This window comes from Pleurodeles waltl, chromosome 9 (genome assembly GCF_031143425.1).
Source record: "Pleurodeles waltl isolate 20211129_DDA chromosome 9, aPleWal1.hap1.20221129, whole genome shotgun sequence".
Classification (NCBI taxonomy): Eukaryota; Metazoa; Chordata; class Amphibia; order Caudata; family Salamandridae; genus Pleurodeles; species Pleurodeles waltl.
Genome location: NC_090448.1, coordinates 1,012,516,251 through 1,012,540,083, shown reverse-complemented (window position 1 = coordinate 1,012,540,083; position 23,833 = coordinate 1,012,516,251). Strand labels below are relative to the sequence as shown.

At 39.9% G+C, this 23,833-nt stretch overlaps 1 protein-coding gene across 5 annotated transcripts in view; it reads right to left on the bottom strand.

Annotated features, from left to right (window-relative positions):
* MIA2 (MIA SH3 domain ER export factor 2) overlaps positions 1-23,833 on the bottom strand; it is a 551,575-nt gene that overhangs the window by 247,765 nt on the left and 279,977 nt on the right. For all 5 annotated transcript variants that reach the window (XM_069208615.1, XM_069208616.1, XM_069208617.1 and 2 more), the window contains one exon: positions 1,219-1,329. In XM_069208615.1, coding sequence (XP_069064716.1) covers positions 1,219-1,329 — 111 coding nt within the window. The remainder of the gene's footprint in view (positions 1-1,218; positions 1,330-23,833) is intronic.

Genomic DNA, 23,833 nt, shown 5'->3' with positions numbered 1-23,833 from the left:
TCACTTCCGTTTTAGCTAACAATGGCTGACAGCAGCAAGTTCTAGCCAACGGATCTGGACAAGAACCTAAATTATAACCCTTGAAATGGGTACAGAAGAAAGGCAAATGAAGGACAAGCCAATGGTAAGTACCACTGACGGGTTGCTTTTAAGGGAAGAAATGTTGGCAATATCTGTTTAGCAAAAGCTGCTGTGATGTGTGCCACTAAGTTATGCTGAAGAGAAAGGTCTATGTGCAGGTTCTCCTATCCACTTCAGCACGTTTTTTTCCAAATATTCCTCAAAACAAGAACTTTAGTCCATTTTTATTTTGTATAAAAAAGTGTGGGTGTCCAATGCCGGGTTGCTGAAACCATGGCTACCTAGTTTAATTCCACCTCATGCTTTCACCTCATACTTCTTTAGCCCACCATGTTACACTCCCCGTCTATCTTGTGCAGGGTATTCTTCATCCCAGCTTTCTCCTTTCATCACAGTTTTCCTATCTTATTCTTTCTTCTTCTTTCTACCTTTTCTGCCTTTATCTGTTTTGCTCTGGGTAAAGGTCTGATGAATGTCTTGGTCCCCACCACCACCACCAAATATTAAGCACTGACTTTACTTAAATATTCAGCGTTTCACAAACGTACTGTGTGCAGAAAGAATAATAAATCATCAATGAATACCTATTCAAACACTGCTTACCTGCCCTCTTCAAATTCTCACTGGGGAATAACGTGACAATGAGAATAGCTATGATACAATTTTATTTACTATGAGCTGCCAACAAATTTAAGCAAACACCGATTCACTACCATAGTGTCATACCTTTTCCTGTTTGGCCATTTTTTTCTACTAATGTCTCAAAACAATAAGACAAAGACAGATTGAGTGAAGCATGATGCAGATTGGCCAGCGAAAGAACAACCCACTCCTAACAAGTACAAGAATCGTGATATTCCTATTACTCTGGAGACACGTAACAAAATGTATAATATTTTTTTTGAACATCAAAACTCCTCAATTACAGTGTTTACCCTACCTGAAGATAGCTTCATTCTATGTACAATTGTAGCCCTCTGAAGGAAAAAAGAATCATTCTGAACATACCATCCTATTCTATATCTATAGGAATATACAGAAATGTTTCTAAATGCTATAAAATGAAAGTTTAGGATTGGTAGGAGACCTTCTTCACAAATATTTATGGATGAAGGAAAAAAGCTGAAAAACACTTACAAAATTATCCTGCTGTGATCGCACTAATTTCTCTTCTTCCAGATCTTTTTCAAGGTTTTCAATTTCTTCACTGAGCACAGAGTTTGATCGATTCAGCTCTTGGCATTTTTCCTAGGGGAATATAATTAATAGAAGAGCAAGTTAGTCCGAAACCTGTTGGAAGGGAGGTATAAAATGAAAGAACATGTCACTTTAGTAGCTGTTTTTCAGGTTTTACTAATACCCTGACAAAATGCTCAGAGAGCCTTGCAGAGAAACTCCCTATTTCGCCTCTGCTCTTTCTGCGCTGTCCCTCACCCATGCCCTGCAGTAAGATTATGGGGGTTATTACAACTTTGGAGGAGGTGTTAATCCGTCCCAAAAGGGACGGTAAAGTGATGGATATACCACCAGCCGTATTACAAGTCCATTATATCCTATGGAACTCGTAATACGGCTGGTGGTATATCCGTCACTTTACCGTCACTTTTGGGACGGATTAAAACCTCCTCCAAAGTTGTAATAACCCCCTATGTAATCGCCCCATTTTCAGACCCAAAGCGTCACAAATGTTTTGGTGCTGTTTCATTGACTAAGTAGTTGCTCCTGATTCTGGCACCATCAGAGACATATTTCCAGCCCTTTCAATTTTAGAGATATTGCAGTTCGAAGTCGTGGTTGGTCCACAACCTTAAATTAGGTCCCCAGTTGCAAATGGTGAACATATGGTGCCGTGCAGGCCCTGACCTACAAGTGCTCAGAGCCCTCCTCTAAAAATGCCATTACAATTACATTACAGTTATAGAAAGGCGCTACTTCCATAACTATTGGAACGTCCAACATGAAACGATTCTTGCATCATCATTTTCCAAGGTGCATGCTCCTACAAACGTCGAACAGTACTGATCAATGAGCGGCGTTCGGCAATTTGAAAAACCCTGCTAATTTTTCTTCCACTGCCTGGTGATTGTTCTTTATTGTGGTCAGATTTTTGTCACATCCTGTGACAAACGTGCCCTGGATGGGTGCAATTTTGCCTCTGTCACTTGTTACTCAACAGGTCAGAAATCATTAGCCCGCCTCTTTTTGCAGGACTGGCCGTATCTTGCACTATCTTGAGCAATGTTTAAGGGCCACACTGAAGTACAGGTGACTATAGGCCAGATGTACCAAACTTCTTTTTTTTGGGTCACAAACGGTCCGATTCACAGAATCGGGCCGCTTGCTACCAGAAAAAAGAATATTGGAATGTACAATGGCCCTATTTGCGATTCAGTTACCTATTACTGAATTGCAAATAGCGTTTTACGATTCGGTATTAGGTAGGGGTGTGTTTAGGACGCCCCTTCCTAATACCAAAAAGCACTGGTACATGTGAATGTTCCCCTTCCCCTTTGGGAACTGATGTCAAAAAAAAAATTAAGAGCAGGCAGTGGTCCCACGGACCACTGCCTACTCTTAAAAAATGAAAAGAAAACTTTTAATTTTTCCTTTTGATACGCATCCCGATTTCCTTTGAAGAAAACAGACTGCATTTAAAAAAAAAAAAAAAAAAAAAAGGAGAAAAATATTGCTTTATTGAAAAGCAATCACAGACGTGGTGATCTGCTCACCCCAGCAGGCCATCATCCCTGCGATTTTCGCCATCCTCAATGGGTAGCAAACCACAACATACCTCATGAATATTAAGACCTACCTCATGAATTTTAATAAGGTAGGTCTATTCGTGACCCACTCGGAATCGCAAAAAGATTTACTATTGGATAATCACAAACACTAAATTTTGTAGATCTGGCCCTATCTACACTCACATAACAGCACTAACACACCTGCATGCTGCAGTGCAATTGGTTATATGGCAGGAGAAACTTTCAAGGCCATTTAAATGTTGCAAACATAAGAAACTAATCATGATGAATTGCACTCATTTTAATGTATATGTTAAAAAATGGAAAGTTAATTATTCATATAGAAACTGAAAAGGACTTGAAAAATTTGGGAGGAGATCTGGCCTAACGGCTAACTTTGGAACCAAGGAACCTGGTTTGATTATGCCATCTATGCATGTTCAACATATTGTTATTCTTGCAAACTGCTTAACTTCTCTGCGTCAAAAAAAATTAATGGCCACTGTGTAATGTAAAGTACTCCAATAACCTTCGGTAGAGTTTGCGCTGTATAAAAATGCAAAAAATAATAAAATAATGTACAGTGCAAAAACAAAGTTGAAAAATATGTATAGAAATGTTTGCGTAAATGGCTAATCAGAATAAAATGTGTGATGGTTTCCATCAACATTAGCCAAAAGAGCACTTATGGCCACCTCATGTTTTAACTCCACATCTGCATTATAACTCCAGCAACAGGACAGTTCGAATATCAAGTTTGTGTATGCGATCGTTAGTTCACAGCAGCAGCCATAATGAAGACAAGGTTTGAAAGCCAATTGTTAAATTTGCTGCATGTGATAAACAGCTAATGCGACTCATCTCATGTTTTAGTAGGTTGTGCAAGATCCACAGTCAATGATACCAGATCAATGAATCAGCTTATTTATAGCATGCCGAAAATCCAGAAGGAAGACTAAGTGCATGCTGTCTTAAAGTTCCTTGATATTTGTTTTATTATCAAATTGAACTAGGGTCTCACCATATTGTAGGCAAGCCAAAGCCCAGATGAACTCAACATAACATTGGCTCATTGCTGGTTCATTACCGGTTATTGTACATTTCGCTCATCCACATCTCAATGTGACTAAGAGCTAGTGAAGAAACGGTGACATCCGTTAATTTGTCTTTACAAAGCCCCATGTTTCACATGCATGCAATGCTGCACAAACTAGGTTTATGTTCTAATTACTATGTTCTCCTTTGGCTGACTGGCATCATGTTGGGGATGGGTGAATCAGCAAGAAAATACAATTGCTTTTCCACTTAGCTGGCTCAGGGCTCTTTCGACTCAGAGCGTGTGATGAAATTAATCTTCTGGAGACTAGCAGTAGTAGTAACTTTATTAAGAGCCCCACAGCAGCTGCTAACGACAAACTGCCAGCCACTAACCGCTCTTTACAGGTATACCATTCAAACCCACTCCATTACCCTGTCTCATGAGGACAAACCAGGATGGACAAGGACAGCAGCACGAGACAACACATGCACATGTGACAAGGAACATGAAATAAGACACAGGCAACCATGAGAAAAATAGGAAAAAACACTTGAGGAATTTTGGGAAAGTGTCCATCAGCACACCTGCAATTTATCACTCGTTAAAAGGAGTAAGCAGGGCAATAATAATGTTGTCTTTTAACATGCAATCATCTGTTGTGTCCAATCAAATTTAGCAGTCTGTTTTATGAGTACTCTCATAGATGCTGTCAACTTAGAAAAAGTCTCAATAAGACCTGAGTAATTTTCCCATAAACCAAATAACGAACCTAACAGTTATTTTGATTGAGTGAGATGTATCACTGGAAGACCAAATAAGGCATTTCTTAAGTATAAATACCATCTCCAGTTACAGTGTCCCAAAGACTCAGCTTCCTTGTGAAGGAATCTATATTTCCCCATTAGGAATGTCACATCATCTTTATCCTGCAGGAATGTTCAAGACTTTACACAATCTCATGTAACTTCTTCCAGGGATGTTGTCAAAACAGCAATGTTATCCTGAAAAACAGTCTAGCTTCTGTGTTTCAAAAAAGAATGTTAATAAGTTCCTTGAAAGCAGAGGCAACAGATACCAAACTGAAAGGCATGCACAAATAACAAAAGACACTGGTTAGGGGTGACCAAAGTGGTCAGATGTCTACAATTCAAAGTTAACTAAATATGGTGGAAAGCTGTACGCAAAAAGCAAGGGTTGAAAAGTATTTGGTCTCACTTATGACTGCGCATAATTCTCAGATCTCGAGAAAGGGATGGCAATCCAACTGAATCAGTTTGTTGAGGGATCTGAGATAAGCACATTAATGTCAACTTGCCTCTCTTTTTAAGCACCAGAACTATAGGGCAGACCCATTCAGCGGATTCTATTTGTTTGATTCCACCTTTTTTGCACAGGTCTTTCAGCATTTTTGATAATTCTTGTCTAATGCTCAAGGATTTCTTAGTGTATGCTTTACTGACATGGCATTCTGTTTAAATTTAATCTTATATGAGAAACCTTTTACACTTACTAATTTGTCCTTAAACGCCTTCTACGTTGTTTGATAACAAGAAACAAATTATTATTTTGATCAGAAATACATGATAGGCTAGGCCGTCCCATCAGCCAGTTAATCGATGACAAAAGCTTGGGCATTTGGGGGCGGACGGCCGAACAGGGGTGGGATGATTAGTCCATCATTAAGGCTTTGTTTCTAGCAGAGAATATGAGGGAGGGAGAGGGTCGGTATATTCTGTTGTCTATGTTTTCTTTTTCTTTTCTCCCAATTTGTTGCTATCTGTAGGCCACATGGCCATGTTGAATATTGCTATCTCAAGATAAATAAAATGTGGTATAAAAAAATAAAATAAAATAAAAACATGAAAAAGGGTTTGAAGTCCCTGACCTAAGAGTAATACCCAGGTTAACTTGAGATATTGTAATCAAGGGAATTCCCAATACTTCAACCAGAAATCTGGGTTAATGAAGTGAAACTTAACAATGAGTGATGTAATAACACTAGACAGCAACGACTAAACAGACACTCAATGACACTGTGCACTAGACATCATACATATCAATAGAAACAAATTTTCTGATAATCATGTAACGCATGGTTCTTTTATCTTTTTTAGTGTTAGGTTTCAAAACGACTTAAATGTAGTGGATTAGTAAATAATGATTGTATGGAAAAAGAGCTTTGATTGATTCACGCTGAAGTACACTAAAAAGTGATGGATGGAATGTCTGAATTGATCTCAGCCACTGGTAAATGCTCAGAGCTGCATCCTAACCCATATTTTGCACACCATGCACACCATGCCACTTCAGTTTGGACCCAGCCATATGCAAATTAGTCTTGATTCTGCTCCTATGGGAACAGTCCTGCCCAAAATGTCAGACCAGATACTCCCTGAACCGTAATACAAGCAACCCAGGGTCGGATCTTTTTGCCATTATAAGGGCCTTCAGCCGGGAACATCTTAGTTTCAGTGGCACAGGATTGATTGATTTGCATGATACAACAGACTATCAAAGTATGAAAATAATTCCTGAGGACAAAACTTTGTGTTTATCAAGAGTTTTGGAAATTACAAAACTGACAATGAGCACATCAATTTGCTTAATATGGGACAAAGTGGACAGTGTTTTAACTCAAGAAAATGTGTGGATTATAATTTAGACTATTTCGTGAGAAGGCCCCAGAACAGAATCAGCAGAAGGGCAGTTGGTCCTGCTTCACGAGGGTGTAGAGCTGGATCTTTATAGGAAACAGGGTTTCGAGGCCACCAGCACATTAGCTTTCACTTCAAGGTAATAGTCTACCGTCACAGGGATTTGACGGTCCAGACAATGATGCCAAAAACCCTTTGGAAATTTCAACACCAGTGTGGATTTCATCCTCTCAAGGCTATTCATATACTGCATCAATAGCATGTTGTCTATTCTGAGGTGTGCACAGCTTCCTGTTGGCCTTCCACCCCGGTTGGCAGCCGTCTGGCTCTATATTGTATTTTGAAAGGAAATGAAAATTGTCCTACCAATCCAGGCTGAATTGCCTGTTTGATCCGGAATCCGGACTAATATTGAAACCATTTTCGAAAAAAAAGAAAATCAGCCTCCCCATGGATAAACAAAGTGTCACCTTTGTGGAGACTTGTGAGAAAGTGGATTGTTAGTTGGGGTGGATAACAGTCCACTGCAAGAAATAATATCACTATTCTCGTTTGGCCTAGAAAGTGGGTTCAGTAATTTAAACCTGAACTCAACCCCTGGTAGCTATGGCACAGAACAGACAGGCTTAACTTAATAAAATATGTACAGCATATACAAGTACTAAAACAGTTGAAAAAGTCAAAAACACAATACAATAACCATTACACTCCAATTTATATAAATATATAATATTTAATGAATAAAATGACTTCAACACAATAATGGGGAAACAGAATAGGATTTTTTTAAAGTTTTAAGTTTTAAATGAAAATAGTGCCAAGAAACGCAAAGCGCTAACAACGGCCAAATGGTTGTGCTAGACCGGCAGAAAAACAAAAGTCAAAAGTTAAGGCCAAATGCGATAGATCACCAGTTGGAAACATAGAACAGTTTGGTCCCAGTCAAAGAAACCTTTATGGAGAAAAAGCTGCCATTGACAAGTCGTCGGCGGGGCAAGCTGCAAGCTGGATCCGAAGTTGGGCTCAAGACGATGGGATGCTGAAGCCCGGGATGTAGGTGCGGTTGTCAAAGAGGGAATGGGCTAAATCCGTGCCCAGGAAAATCTCGATTGGATGCTGCTCAGTGTTGGTCCCAGCAGAGCCCTAGAAATCAGATTTCCTCCAGCGGTGGAAGTCAGCTCAACTGGCACAATTCGACATCAGCAGCTGTAGCGACTCAGGACACTGTTGATTCTCCAGGAGTACACTCTAAAACCCTCCAAGGGTTTCCAGGAGCAGCAGGTCGGGTCAGGACTCACTCCAACAGAGCCAAAAGCAGGGTCCAAGGCAGGTCTAGTTAAAACTGATCTGCTGGGCTCTTGCGGGAAAGTGGCCTTGTTGCAGATTTTTGTGTCCCGGTAGCTTAACAGGAGGTTGGTAAAATCATCGCTGGAGTTCACTTCCTTGTCCTCGGTACAAGTGGGAGTAGGTCCAGCCCCTAGGGTTATCCTCACAGGTCTCAACAGCAGGTGGAGTTCTTCTGTCTTCCAGGTGTCCAAGTAGGTTTTCTGAAGAAGGTACCCAAGGGTGCCAAATTTAAACCTGTCTGGCACTAGACTGTGGGTGGAGATGACTTCTGGCCACTCCCTAAACAACTGGGAAAAAGTTCCCAGGGGTAACTCTATCCACTTGTGCAGTAGTTCCCGTATGCCCTACTGAAAAAGAATCACAGTGCCTTCCTGTACCTAAATCCAACCTGGCAGAAACTCTTCTCCTTTTTGAAGAATTTCTGTGTCATAATTCCTGTGCCTACCCTAGAGGGAAATAGGCAAACAATCCTGTGTGGTCACTCAAAACCGTTATGGGGCAGCTCCTCTCCCAACTGGCTTGGTACCTGGTTGACTAGAAGGACTACAGAAGGGCAGCCCCAGGTGTTAGTGATAGGGTAAACAGGCTTTGAATATATGCAAGGGGCTGGGCACAGCCTAAGGTCTTCCTGTAAGGGGAAGGTCCACTTTCTCTTACCTCTTGGAGCCAATGCACAACTAATGAAGGAGCTATTCAGCTAATAGTTGACTGATGAAAGCTCAGGCAAATGGGCTTCTAGTGGCTTTAGGCAGGTAAAATGTATATTTTTAAAACTGCCTTGGGTAAAATATCAGTTACAAATCAAATGGATTTGGATTAAATATTTAAAAAAGCCCAAGAATTACCTTTTTATGCGGTTAGTAGGTGGAAAAAATAACATTGCCAATTTTAATAAAGTATCCAAATCCTTTCATATGGAACAGCTAACTCTGCTACAGTCAAAATAGCCATTAGGGCATTGTCAATGTAAACAAATGTGTAACATTAAACATTAAACATTTACATGTCCTACTTTTAAAATCATGTACCCTGTATTACAAGCATTTAAGGCCCACTTAGGAATGACTTATTAATATTTAAAAAGAGGACAGACCAAATGTGGTTGTCTTGAACTTGCACTTAAATATTGCCATGTGAGAAACATGCAATGAGGAGAAATAATTGGAATCATCAACTACATGCCCTTTAAACCCAATTAGACTATCCAGTCACCTTTTAGCAAGATCTCTCAAGTTAGACAGTAACCCACCATCTTGAAACAATCCATTTATTGAACTTGGTTAGGTTTATGATTAAATGGAACACTTTGTCCTTCTTTTAACAAGGAACATGCTGCTGAGGAAAACTGCAGGATGTCAAAGAGAAGGATAAATACCAATTTCCATACCAATTCTTTGATTTCTCTACCTTCTCTTGTTAGGCAGAAAATAAGGGATCTGGGTCAGTTTAACAGAAGTTCCAAAACATTTTATCGGGAACCCTTGTACTGTCTGGAATGACAGGCTTTGTAAGATAAGTCCCACCAGTTGAGTACAAATTCCATAACCTTTTCCTATATCCTACACAGGAAAGAGGGATTAGGTTCCCCTGAATATTCTCCAGTGAAATAGTTGGTTCTCAGTGACTTGCTGCAGCCATCTCTGGTCCATGATTGAACAGAAGTTGCAACCCATCTCTGGTATTTCCAAGTATTACTTTTCAGAGACAAGAAATTGTGGGCTTTGCTGAGGGAAAGGGCTGACTGTGCCCCATTACTCACAATCTAACCTGCCAAAAGTCACTGAGCTGTATACTTCATTTCATCTAGTTCTGGGTTTTAACTAACACTGTGAAAATCTCTTTTTCATGCAATAAAAGTAAGAAATGGGTCTCACTTCCTAATATGCTAAATTTCCAGTTTCTCATGCACTTGCAGGAAAACAGATCATTATCATCTCAGTGAAATGGCACAGTTGGCACTGTCTAAAAGGCATACTAGTCTCTGCCCCCAGCCTTATAAAGTGTTTGAGCCACACTCAGTGTCTTCCTCTCTTTCTGAGACTTCCAGTAATGTACTGATAGAACCTCTGCTGTATACAAAAATGTGTTCTGATGGGATTCCTTGACTTTTCTACTCCTTTCTTTGGGGCTTTAAAAAAAATTGTCCATTGAGATCATCATTGTGAGGTCCATTTTAGGAGTTGTGGTAAAACTGTTCCCACAGAGGGTTTAAGCCAATCGGTCTGATGGTGGTTACGCATTTCCCCAATCTGGTGGCCAAGGATGAAAAGTGCTTTTAGAGTCAAATATATTGTCCAGGGTCATCTTAGAACACATACTTAGCATTTTATGAGAATCATGGTAATCTCTGAATCTCATTCTTTGGGCTTTTTCTTAGTGTCAGCATGATGTATGCACTGTTTCAGAACCTTCATCAGATTCAAAGGAAGAATAATCATCACCATGTTTTTCATCCGGAGTTGACAGATCATCCTGTCATGAAGGTTATTGTCTAATCTGACTAGGTTGAGCAATGAAATGGTGCTTCTGTACCACAGGAGATGGTTAGTCATTTGACTTGTTCAAGGCAAAAAAAACCTCTTCAGTTTTTCAAAAGCCACAAATTGTATTAGTTGTAAATGTTTGCTTTGGCCTTTGTATGTGATGGTTTTTGTGACGTCTTGGTATACTCTAGGGTTCTGACCCTTCCTTTCTCTCCCCTCTGAATGAGGGGTGGAAGTTGCTTATGGGTAGCCAGCTACTAATCCGCTGATTTAAGGATATATATTTATATTAAATTGTTGGGTCTGTTCAATAATGCCCAAAATCCTTGTGTTCAACAGCAAGAGGAAAAAGGGTTGTAGAAGACAAGGTGCTTCTTTCCCAAAATCTACACTAGAAACACTGGCTTAATTAGCCTTGAATAGCTCATAAAGTGAAAATAGTCCATTTCTGCAACATAAGAGGTTTTTAGTGCCCTCTTGTGGTGAATCTGCTATAGATCTGTACTCCCATCATCCAGTTTGGCTGTATGGTGAATGAGGTCGTTCAGCATCAAAGGTGGCAGAGAGGGCAGATTGAAGAATTGTTGGCACAACAGGGACTTCCTTCTGTGTTGCTGATACAATTCTAAATGGCCGATCTCTACAGTGGAAAGAGAGACAGGATTGCTGTCTCTGGATGTTGACAGCACCCCCTTTAACTCCACAATCATGCTGGCTCAGAAGTCGCATCTGCTATTGTGACAAAAACATTTCGGCATTGCACCATTATAGCATGTCCTCCAACCACTCTGCAGAATTCTCAGGGATTCAAGGACATATGGAAGATTAAGATGTGTTAGCAAGTCCACAGGATTAAAGAATAACATGTTTTTTACATCCAAAAAGCTTAGGTGGATAGCACTATCAAACGATAACTGTCTGCATGGACACGCTGAGCTAGCTGGTGTATGGACAGGGATAATAATCCAGGGGTAAAGGGCAGGTGTTATAAACATGCTTACCTTCTTGCCATAGTTAGCCAAGGAAATATTTACTTAAAGGAGAGTAAACAAGTATACAGCAGCCACCTGACAAGGCCAAGCCAGTAATTGAGATGCACCATTTGGGACAACCGACTACAGTGAAAACACCTAAAAGAAAATGGATTAATAGTTCCTCTGAAACCCAACATTTATATCCATGGTATGCAAACATACTTCTTCGCATCCTAAAGGAATGGCCATTAAATGTAGCTCTGTCCCGGAAATAAGTATAAACAAAGTTAGCTGTCTTACTCTGTAAAATACTATGTTGCAGAGTGATATTTGTGCTCTAGATCTGGATCCTTGCTACAGAAGGGATAGTGTGGGTCATCCCCAGACTAACTAACTCCAGTGCTTGCTCTAAACCTTACTCAAGGTTAATTTTCTTATGAATCCACTGTTATGAGTCATCATATCTTTGAAGGCCTATGTAGACTTAACTAATGGGTCTAGAAACTGGAAGTCGCTTTCTTCAGCCTCCTCTACATAGCTGTTATATTGGTTTAAATGGATCATGTCAGAAGCTAGTATTGACACTGCCAGATTTTGCACCCATTTACTGTGAGGGGAAATGACAACCTGATCCTTTGCTTTACAGGCCACACTGCAACCTATTATAAAATCTACTGGATTTCTTGCAACAAAATATAACATTTACTAGCTTTCCTAAGAGAAAGTTTTCAATTCTATTGAAGATACAGAGGTGAACATTATGCCACCCTAATATACATACTATTGACTCAAATAAACAAAATAAGTTTTAACCAAATAAGTATCTGTGACAAATTAGGTTATTGGTTGAGTGGGGTGTTAACCCTGCTCAACCAACAGCTACAATTCCTGTCAGGGTGAACCACATAAGTCACTAAATTAACCTGTGCTTAATCTTGTATACATTGGCCCCAAAGGCGACCAAGCTTAACTTAGAGGCAATGTGTAAAGTATTTATGGTACACTCAAACAGTAAGAAGGTGAAAACAAAACATAAGAAAATTCCCACACCAATTTAGGAAAATAAGAGTATATTTTAATAAACTGACACCAAAACAACAAACATCCTAGCAGTAGAACCAGAATTTTTAAAGTTAAAGTACAAAATTAGCACCTAAAAGATCAAAGCTCCAAACACAGACATCTAGTTGCACGAGACCGGATTGAAAGTTGAAAACTACGGCTGGCTGCGATGGAGCAAGGGTCGGACATAAGAAGTGGATTGGGCTCGGACCCAGGAAAGAGACAGCTGGTTTCAACTGAAGAGCAAGATAGTTGGTAGCAATGGGACTTGACCAGATCGCTATACTGCAAGTGAAAAAGGATCCTGATATAAGTGGCACATTCCTTGACTATCTGTTTCACCACTGCTTTATGACTGCGAGTATTTGATTTGGTAGTATTATTTTCCCTTGCATAAAATAGGCCCAAGAAGCGCTGTTAGAAGTTATCATTAAATAGCCCCCATCCAACACAAGGGCAAAACCTTTGCCAAAAGCGTCATTAGCACCTTTAGTCTTACTGTATGGAGTTTACAATATACTGTGTGAACAGTCAGGCTTTAAAGCCAAATATTCCATATTGGACATTAGAGCTGTTGTACAATATATTCTGGAAAGATATGTAGGAATCAGGAAACAACCTGTATGTGTAGCATTCAGAATTTTCTCAGTAAAGTTTGACAGTGTCTGTAGACATTCTCGCTGGAGAAGGTTAGTAACCTTGGAGATCCCACCAGTCTCAAGAAATTGATTATGCTATTCCTCTCTTCCATCTGGCGTAAGGTGCTCATGATTAGTAGAGGACTGTCACTGAGGAACGAGACTCAAAATGAGTTAAAGCTGGACTGCTTATTAGTTCCACTTCTCTTTTAATTGTATTCATATGATCTCCCTACATTAACTGCCAATTTACCAGGCCTGTTCTCTTAACCGCTTTAGAGGCCGACGCCCACACTACCTCCCTGGTGCGGGTCACAACCAGTGGCCGACACCAGGGGGGGGGGTTAATAAATCCTCGGGTGCGTCGCACCCGAGGATTTTATTTTTTTGTCCCTGGGAGACACAGAAGCTCTTCCGTGTCTCCCCCCACCTGCCCCTTTTTGGATTCCTCTAGGACTCTAGTTTAAAAAAATGCACAGGGTTGGTAGGTTTCCCTAGGTGCCAGCTGAGCTAGAGGCCAAAATCTACAGTGAGGCACTTTGCAAAAAACAGCTCTGTTTTCTGTCAAAAAATGGGATGTGTCCAGGTTGTGTCGCGGGCGCTAGGCCTACCCACACAAGTGAGGTATCATTTTTATCAGGAGACTTGGGGGAACATAGAATAGCAAAACAAGTGTTATTGCCCCTTATCTTTCTCTACATTTTTTCCTTCCAAATATAAGAGAGTGTGTAAAAAAGAAGTCTATTTGAGAAATGCCCTGCAATTCACATGCTAGTATGGGCACCCGAAATTCAGAGATGTGCAAATAACCACTGCTCCTGAAAACCTTATCTTGAGCCCATTTTGGAAATGCAAAGGTTTTCTTGATACCTTAATGTATGTCAAAGATGTGATTGTTTTTGATCTTACACCAAGGTGTCTCCACAGATGTGTGGATGAACTGAATGTTTGTGCATCCACTCATTCTCTTTTAATTGATTTGCAAAAAAGTAAAGTAGTGGTATTTAGTGGTGAAAACAAGAGTAGTCGTGTCACCGGGAAACTAGGTCCGGAGCTAATGTAAAATCATAACCTTATTTAGAAAGAATCTTCTTCTTTGACCCAAGTACTAGAAATCAACCAACTCAGTAAGGGGCTGATGCACCATCCCACTGGAGAGATTTGTCTCCCTCTATTTATCTTTAGGAGGTAGACACCTTAAGCATCTAATTTCCATCTATACGGTTAAGATCTTTGCAGTGCATCTCCATCCAATAAACATAAACCCTACATGTCGACGTCTTGCCTAAATAAAGTGGTTGTGGAACTCTACTTAAATTGTGGGGCAAACTCCTAAGTCCAAGTACATGTCAGTAGGTTGGTAACTGGAAGTACACTACCCAGATGGCTTATTTTCTTTCAGCATCTTTTGAGAGAGTGTCTACTTGAAAGGGACCACAAAACCTTATGCTCGCAACTGAGGACAAAAGACCCGCCCATCAGACGCTGCTCATATAAACCATTTAAAAAGTTTCAAAAGATATAGGGCCTTGAATAAGCTTTGATCAGGACAGGGAACACTGCTAAAAAATATGGAATGATATTGAAATTGTTGAGAGATAACTGAATATAACCCTATCTGGACTTGATACAGGAACATAGTGTACAAAGAGTTATTGTGTTGTTAAGATTTAAGCTGCCACAACAGCAGATTTGACTGCCAAAACAAAGGCATGGACAGACAGCTCTTGCAGTTAACGTTTATACAGGCCCCTATAAATGATCAAGATTGTTAAGGTTTTTTTTTTTTAATGGTTCCTGAATTTGCAATGGTTTCTTGAGTTTTATTTGGTAAGACTACTTTACGTTACTATGTTGATAGTGGGCTCTACATGAAAAAAAATGATTTTGATACTTTAAAACATTTGCCAGACCTGCAAGTGTCAAGCTTAAACTATTCACTCAAACGAAGAGTAATGTATGCAGTGCTTGTGTGGCTATAATATTTTTCCACTGAAGAGTAACAGTAAATCATCCTGGAAATGGTCATACCTAAACCGACTGAAAAAACTAAAAGGGCCACCATGATATTGGTAGGAACCATTAAATGTTTTTTTCTTAAAAAAAAAAAAGGCTAAGCCTCATTGCACCATGCTGTATGGGAGAACTTAACAACATTATTTGGAACAGTGGGGTCAAATAATCCCAAACATACAGTGCCTGAGTTTAGACCCATGGGGAACAGGGTCAAGACTGACTTGCATATGGCTGGGTCCAGTGCTTAATTTGTAAATAAAGATTTGCCAGTGCCCAAAGCCCTCCTCTTAAACATGCGGCTGCTGCAATTAAATGTGTGAACAAGGAATACTGAGGCAGCATAATCCTGAAGCCATATCGGGCATCTTCAATCCATATAAAGCCACTCCCTGCCCCTTTAGCTCACTCTAGCAGCTTTCTACTTTCTCCCTTCGTGACGCTTGATCGTTTTTCCCTTCCTCCATCTGTCCCATATGTGTCTTTTGCTAGCAGCAAATGCTTGAGGCAGAATAATAAGCCCCTGCCTTCAAAAATAAGTGCCAGTGCTCAGCACCGGAAACAACAAGTACAAATTAAGCACTGGCTGGGTCTCCTGCTTATGACGTGATCACATCAGTGACATTACATTTGTAAGCGTAAGGCTCACTGGACACCAGGGCTAAATTATTAAAGAAAAAAAAAAAGTGGTGAGGGCTACCTACGTTGTACAGGGCCATGCCCCATCCCAAAATAAGATTGCAGAGCAACCCATAAGCCTTTGTGAACGTGGGTATATCATTATGTAAGGAACAGTCACAAGGATCTCATTTAACAATAATAGGCTTTTTTCCACAGTGAAGTCACTGTAAACAGTAAATGCATAATCACAAGACACAGGTACTAATTGCACAGAATTATTTATTACAGCATAAATCAAACATAGAGCAAGTTCTACAGTCAGGTAAGTGCAGAGTGTCCCGAATGAAAAGAAAAAACACAAAAGGAAGTAGTGAGCAAAGGGTAAGTGAATAAGCAATTGTGTGTTGATATAAAAAACAACCTAATTTTTATCCAATGTGACAGGATGAAAATCACCTGTATTCGGGTCAGATACCGAGTGGAAACATATTTATTTGTATTTTAGTGTCAATGACGTTTCGACCCCTAAAAATAGTCCAGGGATCTCATCAGGACATGAAGATAGATTTGAAGAGGGTGGGGGGTAATCTGTGAGAAATATTTTTTTTAATCTCTCATTTCTTATTAGGTATTTAAAAGAGAAATCAAACAATGTTGAAGTCAACAATACAAAAACGTACAATTTACATATGTTGCCTGTTATTTTAAAATTGAAAGAAGAGTAAAAGAGTAACTTTAAAGAAACAATTGATAGAAAAAACAACCATAAAGCCACCTTCTGTTATGCACAGGTGTACTATGACCTGAGATTGACCTTTATTTTGGTCAAGTCTCGTTACATGTCAGTAATGTATTTCAGGCCTCAGCTCAATATGCACCACTGTTGAGAAACTTGCTCCATACCTACTCATACCGCGGGAGTCCATCATTTATTCACAAGATAACTGAAGGTCGCCATTCATGCATGCCTTCCAGCCATCAACTTTCATACAGGTCCAGATTTGCCGAAAGTATACATGCACTCGTGAGCATGACCACAAAATATGAAGAATGTCACAACTATATTCTCCACATCTTCAACATTTAGAATGACATTAATGTTTTTTATAATAACAGACTTTGACCACAGGCTTCAACGTGTGTAGAAGATAGTATAATCCACAATAGATACAGAATGTCTGTACATTATCAAACACCAAAAATAAAGTATTGAGATCATCGAACAGAATCTGAACACACGTGCCAAACCTCGTACAGTTTTCAAGTACATTCATGATAGATCTTTTGACAACTTTGCATACAACAATGAGTGCTACCGGTAGTGCAGAAGCACCTCCTTGGGAGCCATTTTTGCTTTGAATCTAGTGAACCTTTAAATGGATGATTTTGAATAACGTGCAATAGGATGAGAGCCACTGAGCCTCATTACCTCCTCGTCCCTCTCGCTTCTTTTCATTACACAGTGAGGCCCCGGTGCAATAGAAATAAGCAAGAGTAGAACTCTGAGAAATGCAATTACCGGTAAGTAATAGAAACATTCATCATCACCAACAAAAGAGGAGATTTCAAAGCTTACCTAGACATCCTCTTTAAAAAAAATAATATATATTTTTATTGAACTTTTATCAAGAATAGGAGCCAAGCCTGGCACAGACATGCGGCATGATACAGTTAGGCCGCTATTTCATATAATGTGTCACGCAGATACACTATAGAACAAACTTTAAGCATAAGCATCCCACTTCCGGGACGCAGCGTGGCATGGCTTCAAAGGAGTGCATCTTACTGTCCATGGACTATGTATCCCTTGGTGGTCCGCCCAATCCTTCCAAATGTTGTAATGTGTTTGTGGGCACCACCTGGCCTGGTATACTGGGTGCTCCAGGTCCATACAACAGTTCATGCACTTTGCAAATCCGTCCAGGGAGGGACCTCCACACCCGTCAATGTTTTGGCAATGTTTCATTTGGCTATTAGCAGACCCAACCAGAGGGGCCCTTTTGCACCTGTTACCCCCGACATTATCCTCTATGTGCAGTAAAATCCGTTTTGGCTCCCTGGGGATCCTCTAAACCATCATCGTCCCCAGAGTTTTCAAAACTCCCTCTCAGAAACGGGACAGTGCTGGACAGTTCCAGTAAGTGTGTAGTAAACCTCCTAGTAAATCTCCCAAGGCATGGTTACAATGCAGGGAGCACCCCAAGCAAATCAGCCCCATTGTAAACAGCCGTGTTCTAGTGAGGTACGTGCAATGTAATAGTTTGAGTTGTATTAGGTGGAACTGAGACGCCCCCATTGATTCCCTAGGGCGGCCACAGCCTCCCTCCAGTCCTCGTCCTCTAGCTGCCCAAGGTTCCAGGACCACAACTCCCTTTCTTTTACCAATGGGTCTGGTTAATGATGTAGCAGCGTTTGGCAGAGAACAGACAGCTTATATATCTGTGAGTAAGATTTTCGCCTCCAGGGGTGAGTATGGCAGGATTTTGACGTTCAATGACAAGTATGCTGTGAGTACATGCCCAAGCTGGAGGTAGCAGAAAAACTAGGTTTGGTGCATTTGATACTCTTTCTGTAGCTCCGTGAAGGACTTAATAGACCAGTTTGTGAGCATGTCACCTTGTGTGGTTATGCCTATGGTGCCAGTGTGGGGGAGTCTGGTCCCTTTCCATAGCGGGGTCTTCAATAAAGTTGGTTTGCCCATCCTGCAGATTTTGTAGCTGGTCTTCAGATGGTCAATGCCACCAGAGTGTAAGCGGATAGAGACTGCAGTAGATTGACACAGTATAGCAAGTGTGGGATTCAGTCTTGACCCATTACCCACTCCTCCACTAAACCTAGAAGTCTTTCAAAAAAGTTCTGGCAGCTCTGAAAATTATTGTGTCGATGGCAGGATCTGTGGGGTGTTTCTAATTAACACTTATGAACAAATTGAGACAAAACTGTAGAGGCCAAGTCAGTAGTATTAGTATGGATAATGACAAATATAACATGTGTCCAAACACAATATGTGAAGTTTAATTGTAACACAGACACCACAGCGCCTATGGAAGCCAAAGGGGATAGAGTGCAACATTAATGCAAAGCTGCAAGCATTGGAATTGTATTTCTTGCATCGTTAGATTGTTATATCTGTATGAACTGGAACGGTGGCTTGGTAACTTAGGGTAGGCTTTGTGGTGCAGTTCCTATTATGAAACAGGACTGTGCATGTGGGACAGCAGAACTCCAGAATGTGGGGGGACGGAGTCCTTCCACGCCATCAGAAAATGTTGGCCTAATTCTTGGCTAACTTGCAGCGCCTCTCCTGAACACCTAACCTAACAGGGAGAAGGTGATTTGTGGTAACCTGAAACAAGACACTCCGACTCCCCAGGAAAGCCGTGGAAATAGATCTTACCTTACGTTATATTACTCATGCATACTGAGGCGAAACATGACACTGACTCCCCAGGGAAGCAGTGAAAACAGATCCTACCCTTTCATCATATTACTCATGCATGCCAAGGTGAAAACACAAAGAAGACACGTAATGAGTTTTCAATGCACTTACTGAAACTAACAATCTTATACAGAGAGAATGAGCTGCAATAATTGGGCAGACTAAATAAACAGCATTCTGAACAGGGTGAAAACAATGAACATTCCCACCATTGTTAGCTGGTTCTAGAAAATTCTAGAGATTCCTACTTGGCCTTAATGCCCTAAAGAGAGCATATTTGGGTGTACCCTTCTGCCTGTCCAATCCAAGGAATTAGCCTTAGCCTCAGGCCTGAAACTGGTGCCAAGAGTCTGCCTGTCTGACGAATGGCAATCCTTGTCGGGTTGCTGGTGGATCAGCACCATTAAAGCTGCAACGTCGAGCATAGTGGTCCCAAGATGGTCCCAGCTGGAATGCCCCTCTGAACCTTCCAGTCACAGCATTACTTATTTGATAAAACTGCACTGTGTTAGAAAATACAGCTTTGACATGATGATTTGTCTTGGTGTTAGAAGCTGTTGCAGAAACTGCCAACACAGCACCCAGAATATCTCGTTCTGCACGTAGCCTTGGACAGAGTGTTCCCGATTGTGTGTCAAGAAAGCAAACTAAAAACAAGCATCATCTAACCAGCCCTTTCAGAATAATATTGTGTAAGCTTGTACATAAAAAATAATACTGCAAAAAAATGTGCTCTAGCTAAAATGTACAACATGTAAAATGTGCAATACAAAAAAAGCTAAGAAACAGGAAGAACCAAACTCAATCCAAGACGGACATCACTACAAATGCAACATTTAAAGACCATGAGAGTCCAAAAGAGCAGGCAGGAGAAGTACATTTGTAGAGCTGTAGGATGGTGCACTCAGAGTGAATGCAGAAACATTTCAAACAGAGAGGTCTGATTAAGTTATTGTTCCCGGATACAAGTCCTGAAACAGTGCTGTGACAAAGGAACTGCAAATGTGAACAAACAAATCAGTTCGAGCTTCCATGTGGCAGGCAGGGTTGAACTGACCTGTAGTAAAGGGCAATCAGGCAATGCCCGATGGGCTGGTCTGACAAGTCAGTGTGTGGGCTGTTTTTTTTTGGCTGCTTGCAGGCCTGTTTTATGGGACTGCTCGGCTGGTTTTTACTGTTAATTTCACTATTAAATCAAGCATTGCCTGCAGCAAGTTCAGTTCCATTCAGTCTTCCATACCTTGCAAAACACTTCTGCAGAGTGTTTTTACAAGTGCAAAATTACCACAATATTGCAACATGGGTAATGGGCCCCTTGTGTAGCTAATTCACTAATGGGGAGCACTTTTAATTCGGTGCCTAGGCCTATTTTCTGTCCCAGACCGACCCTAGTAGCAGCCAGTCAAGCTCTAGTCCAACAGAAGGAAATCCCACAGAGACGTGAGCAGATAAACCTGCAGTGCACACCATATACAAGCAGGAGTCGCACACGTTAAATGAAAGAAAGCGCATGCCAGAAAGTCCGAGGTCTTTCAGGGTTGACAGAGTTAATTATTCATCGGACTCTCTCAGAGTTCCATTTTCCAGTTATAAAGGTGATAGTTTAATGTGTTCTCAACTTGTCACCTGGCAGTGTGATTTAAGTTAAGAGACATGGAGAATATGTAAATTCAATAACATTTTGTATTTATAGAGTTTGGAGAAGTAATCTAAATTACCCACATACACACTGAAATAAAAACATCTATGTGATAAATGAAATAAAGATTTTAGCATGTTCGTGAGGTTTTAAGAATGATACTTTTCAATTAATGTAATCACCAATGAAAGCCATATTTCATACATGTATCATTAAGTGTATGTAACATTTTAAATTGAAGCCCTATAAAGCAGTTTACATGGTGCTACCTCAATAACAAAGTAATCTGGATTGGTACATAATACAGGACCATACACTTTCCCACACCAAAACAGTGAGCCTTATCTTGCAAAATGAGACTAGAGAATATTAATACAATTAACTGAGCAAAACCGAAAGGAAGCGGGATGTGGAAAGAAGGTGGCAGACAAATTCTTATTTCAAGCAAAACTGTGATACTGTACTTTGCTAATTTCTGAAGAAAATGACACATTTGTATCAGACGTCTTGGAGACGTGCATGGTTTGAGGTAATGATTTATGTGCAGGTTTTTCTGCACATCAGATAGTCTGTTTATGTAGTGCAAAATGTTATGACTGGCTGATTTTTATTGTAATGGAAAGTCAGCGGTTCCCTTTAGGTCAAGATTGGTATTTATTTATTTAATTTTTTATTTTTACCTCACAATTCTCCTCCTCAAGTATTCTTCGCTGCCTGAAAGATTGTTTTTGCATTCTTTTACCTACACGTGTAGGTTTTTACACTCTCTGCTCATCGTGCCTTACCTTTTGGAACAATTTTGTCCAGCTTTTTTTTGTTTTTTTATTATACTCTCTTCTCTGAGGTGAACTCTTACTTTATAAAGTATATACTTTATGACATTTTGGGCAGAATTATATATTTCTGCTTATGGGCAGATCCAGGAACCTTCAATTGACTACTAACAAAGTACAGTGTAATAAACGTTCTGATAATATTCCTTTATCAAACTCCTTTGCTCTTTTATGAAATATGGAAAGTACAGGAGCTACTTCTCTTGATGTTACACCTTCAACACCTGTTTCTCCTCCTGCTCTAGTTAATAAAGTTTCGCCCAAGCTTCCGGTAACGGTCTCAACATCCACAAATAAGAGAGCTAAAAAGGATCCTCCATCTCCTATTAAAGTAGTAGATACCCTATCTATGGAATTACTTCTTGGTGGAAATAAGGGCGCTTAAACCCTATATGGAGGGTACAAACAAAAAATTACAAATATTGGACGACAAATGGTCTCTTGTGGAGAACAGAGTATCTTGTGTGGAATGAAGAGTGGAAGTGCTTGAGGATTCAGTCACATCGATTCAATCTTTACAATCTAAAGTTGCTATGTTGAAAAAACATGCAGAGGATATTGAAAATCGGAACCGCAGGAATAATCTACGTATTTATGGTCTACCTGAAGGAATTGAAGGTTCAGACCATTTATCTTTCTTTCAAGCATTTCTGCCCAAGATTCTGGACCTGCCTATTTATCCTGTTTTGATATACAAAGAGCGCACAGGCTTGGTCACTCTAAACGTGTTCGATTATTTAAGGGATTTTAATGTTTCCTTTATTTCTATCTTTTTAGATCTTTAGGCATTCAATGTGCCCGTCTTTTGTGGTTGCAACCTGTGTGGTCGGATCTCACTTCCCTTCTGTGTCTGCGGTTATGGAGTGAAAGTTGCGTCGTCATCCCTTTCTTGTTTCACCACCCTCACGTTGCTTTTGTCTCATAGGTATGTTTTTATAATCCGTTCAATGTTCTTTTTGTAGTTTTTATGTTTTCCTCTACATTATATTCTCTTTTTTTTTTTTTAACTTCATCTCCTCTCAATTTTCTTTCTTTTCTCTCTTCTTTTTTCTCATGTTTATACTTCTATTTTTCACTTTTTGTACATTTTCTTTTGGTTCAATTTCTTCATACTAATAGGTAGTTTTTATGCGTTACTCTCATGGTCATATTACTTATACTTTATATTAAATGACAATTAGATTTCTTTCATGGAATGTTAAAGGTTTGGGATCCCCACTAAAACGTCAAAGAGTTTAAACTCCTATTTTAAAATTGAAAGCTGATATTGCCCTGTTACAAGAGACTCGTATAACAAGTGCTGAGGTGGCCAAACTTAAAAGACAATGGGTGGGTCATGTTTTGGCCTCTCCGGCTATGGGGAAAAGAAATGGGGTTACTATACTCTGTCATAAAGCTTTGAATGTTTCTGATTTTTCTCAAGATTCTGATGAGCAGGGTAGATGGGTTATAGCTTCAATTAATATTAATAAAGTACCTTTAACTATATTTAATGTTTATGCTCCAACCCAACCTGATAAATCTTTTTGGAATGAAATATTAGATAAGTTAATGACTCTTTCGGGTGAATATTTAATTTTTGGAAGCGATTGCAATATGGTTATGGATTCCTTCCTTGATCGTAAATCGAACGCTAGATTTGTACCATCCACCATATTTTCATAGTTTACCTCCATGATTGAACAAGGAGCATTAACAGATGTTTGGAGATGGTGTAACCCCACATTACAGGAATTCTCTTTTTTCTCCAGTGCATTCTTTCCAATCGAGGATTGATTATTTATTTGTCTCACAGCATCTCGTACAATATGTTTTGAGTTCGGATATTGGTACCATATTAATATCGGATCATGCTCCAGTGAGTTTGGATCTTGATATTATGCCACATACACCGCCAAGTAACAGATGGAGATGTAATAACTTATTACTTCTTGATACAAATTTTACTCAGCTTTTTTAGAAGATTGCTACACATTTTTTTGTAGAAAACGATACCCCCCAGCTAGCTGTTCAGATCTTTTGGGATGCATTCAAAGCGGCCTCTAGGGATTTTTATTATTTATGTTGCCAATAAAAGAAAAACGGCGAATAAAAAGTTATTTAACTTAATGTATCGTATTAAACAGCTAGAAAACCTTTTTTAATAAGATTTAGTGCATTTAGAATGTCTTATCTTATTACTATATTCCTCTCCTAAGGGTGCTATATTTATCTAAATGGTCTCATCTCTCCCTTGTTCTCACTTCACAGAGGAGTTAGTTAGGGA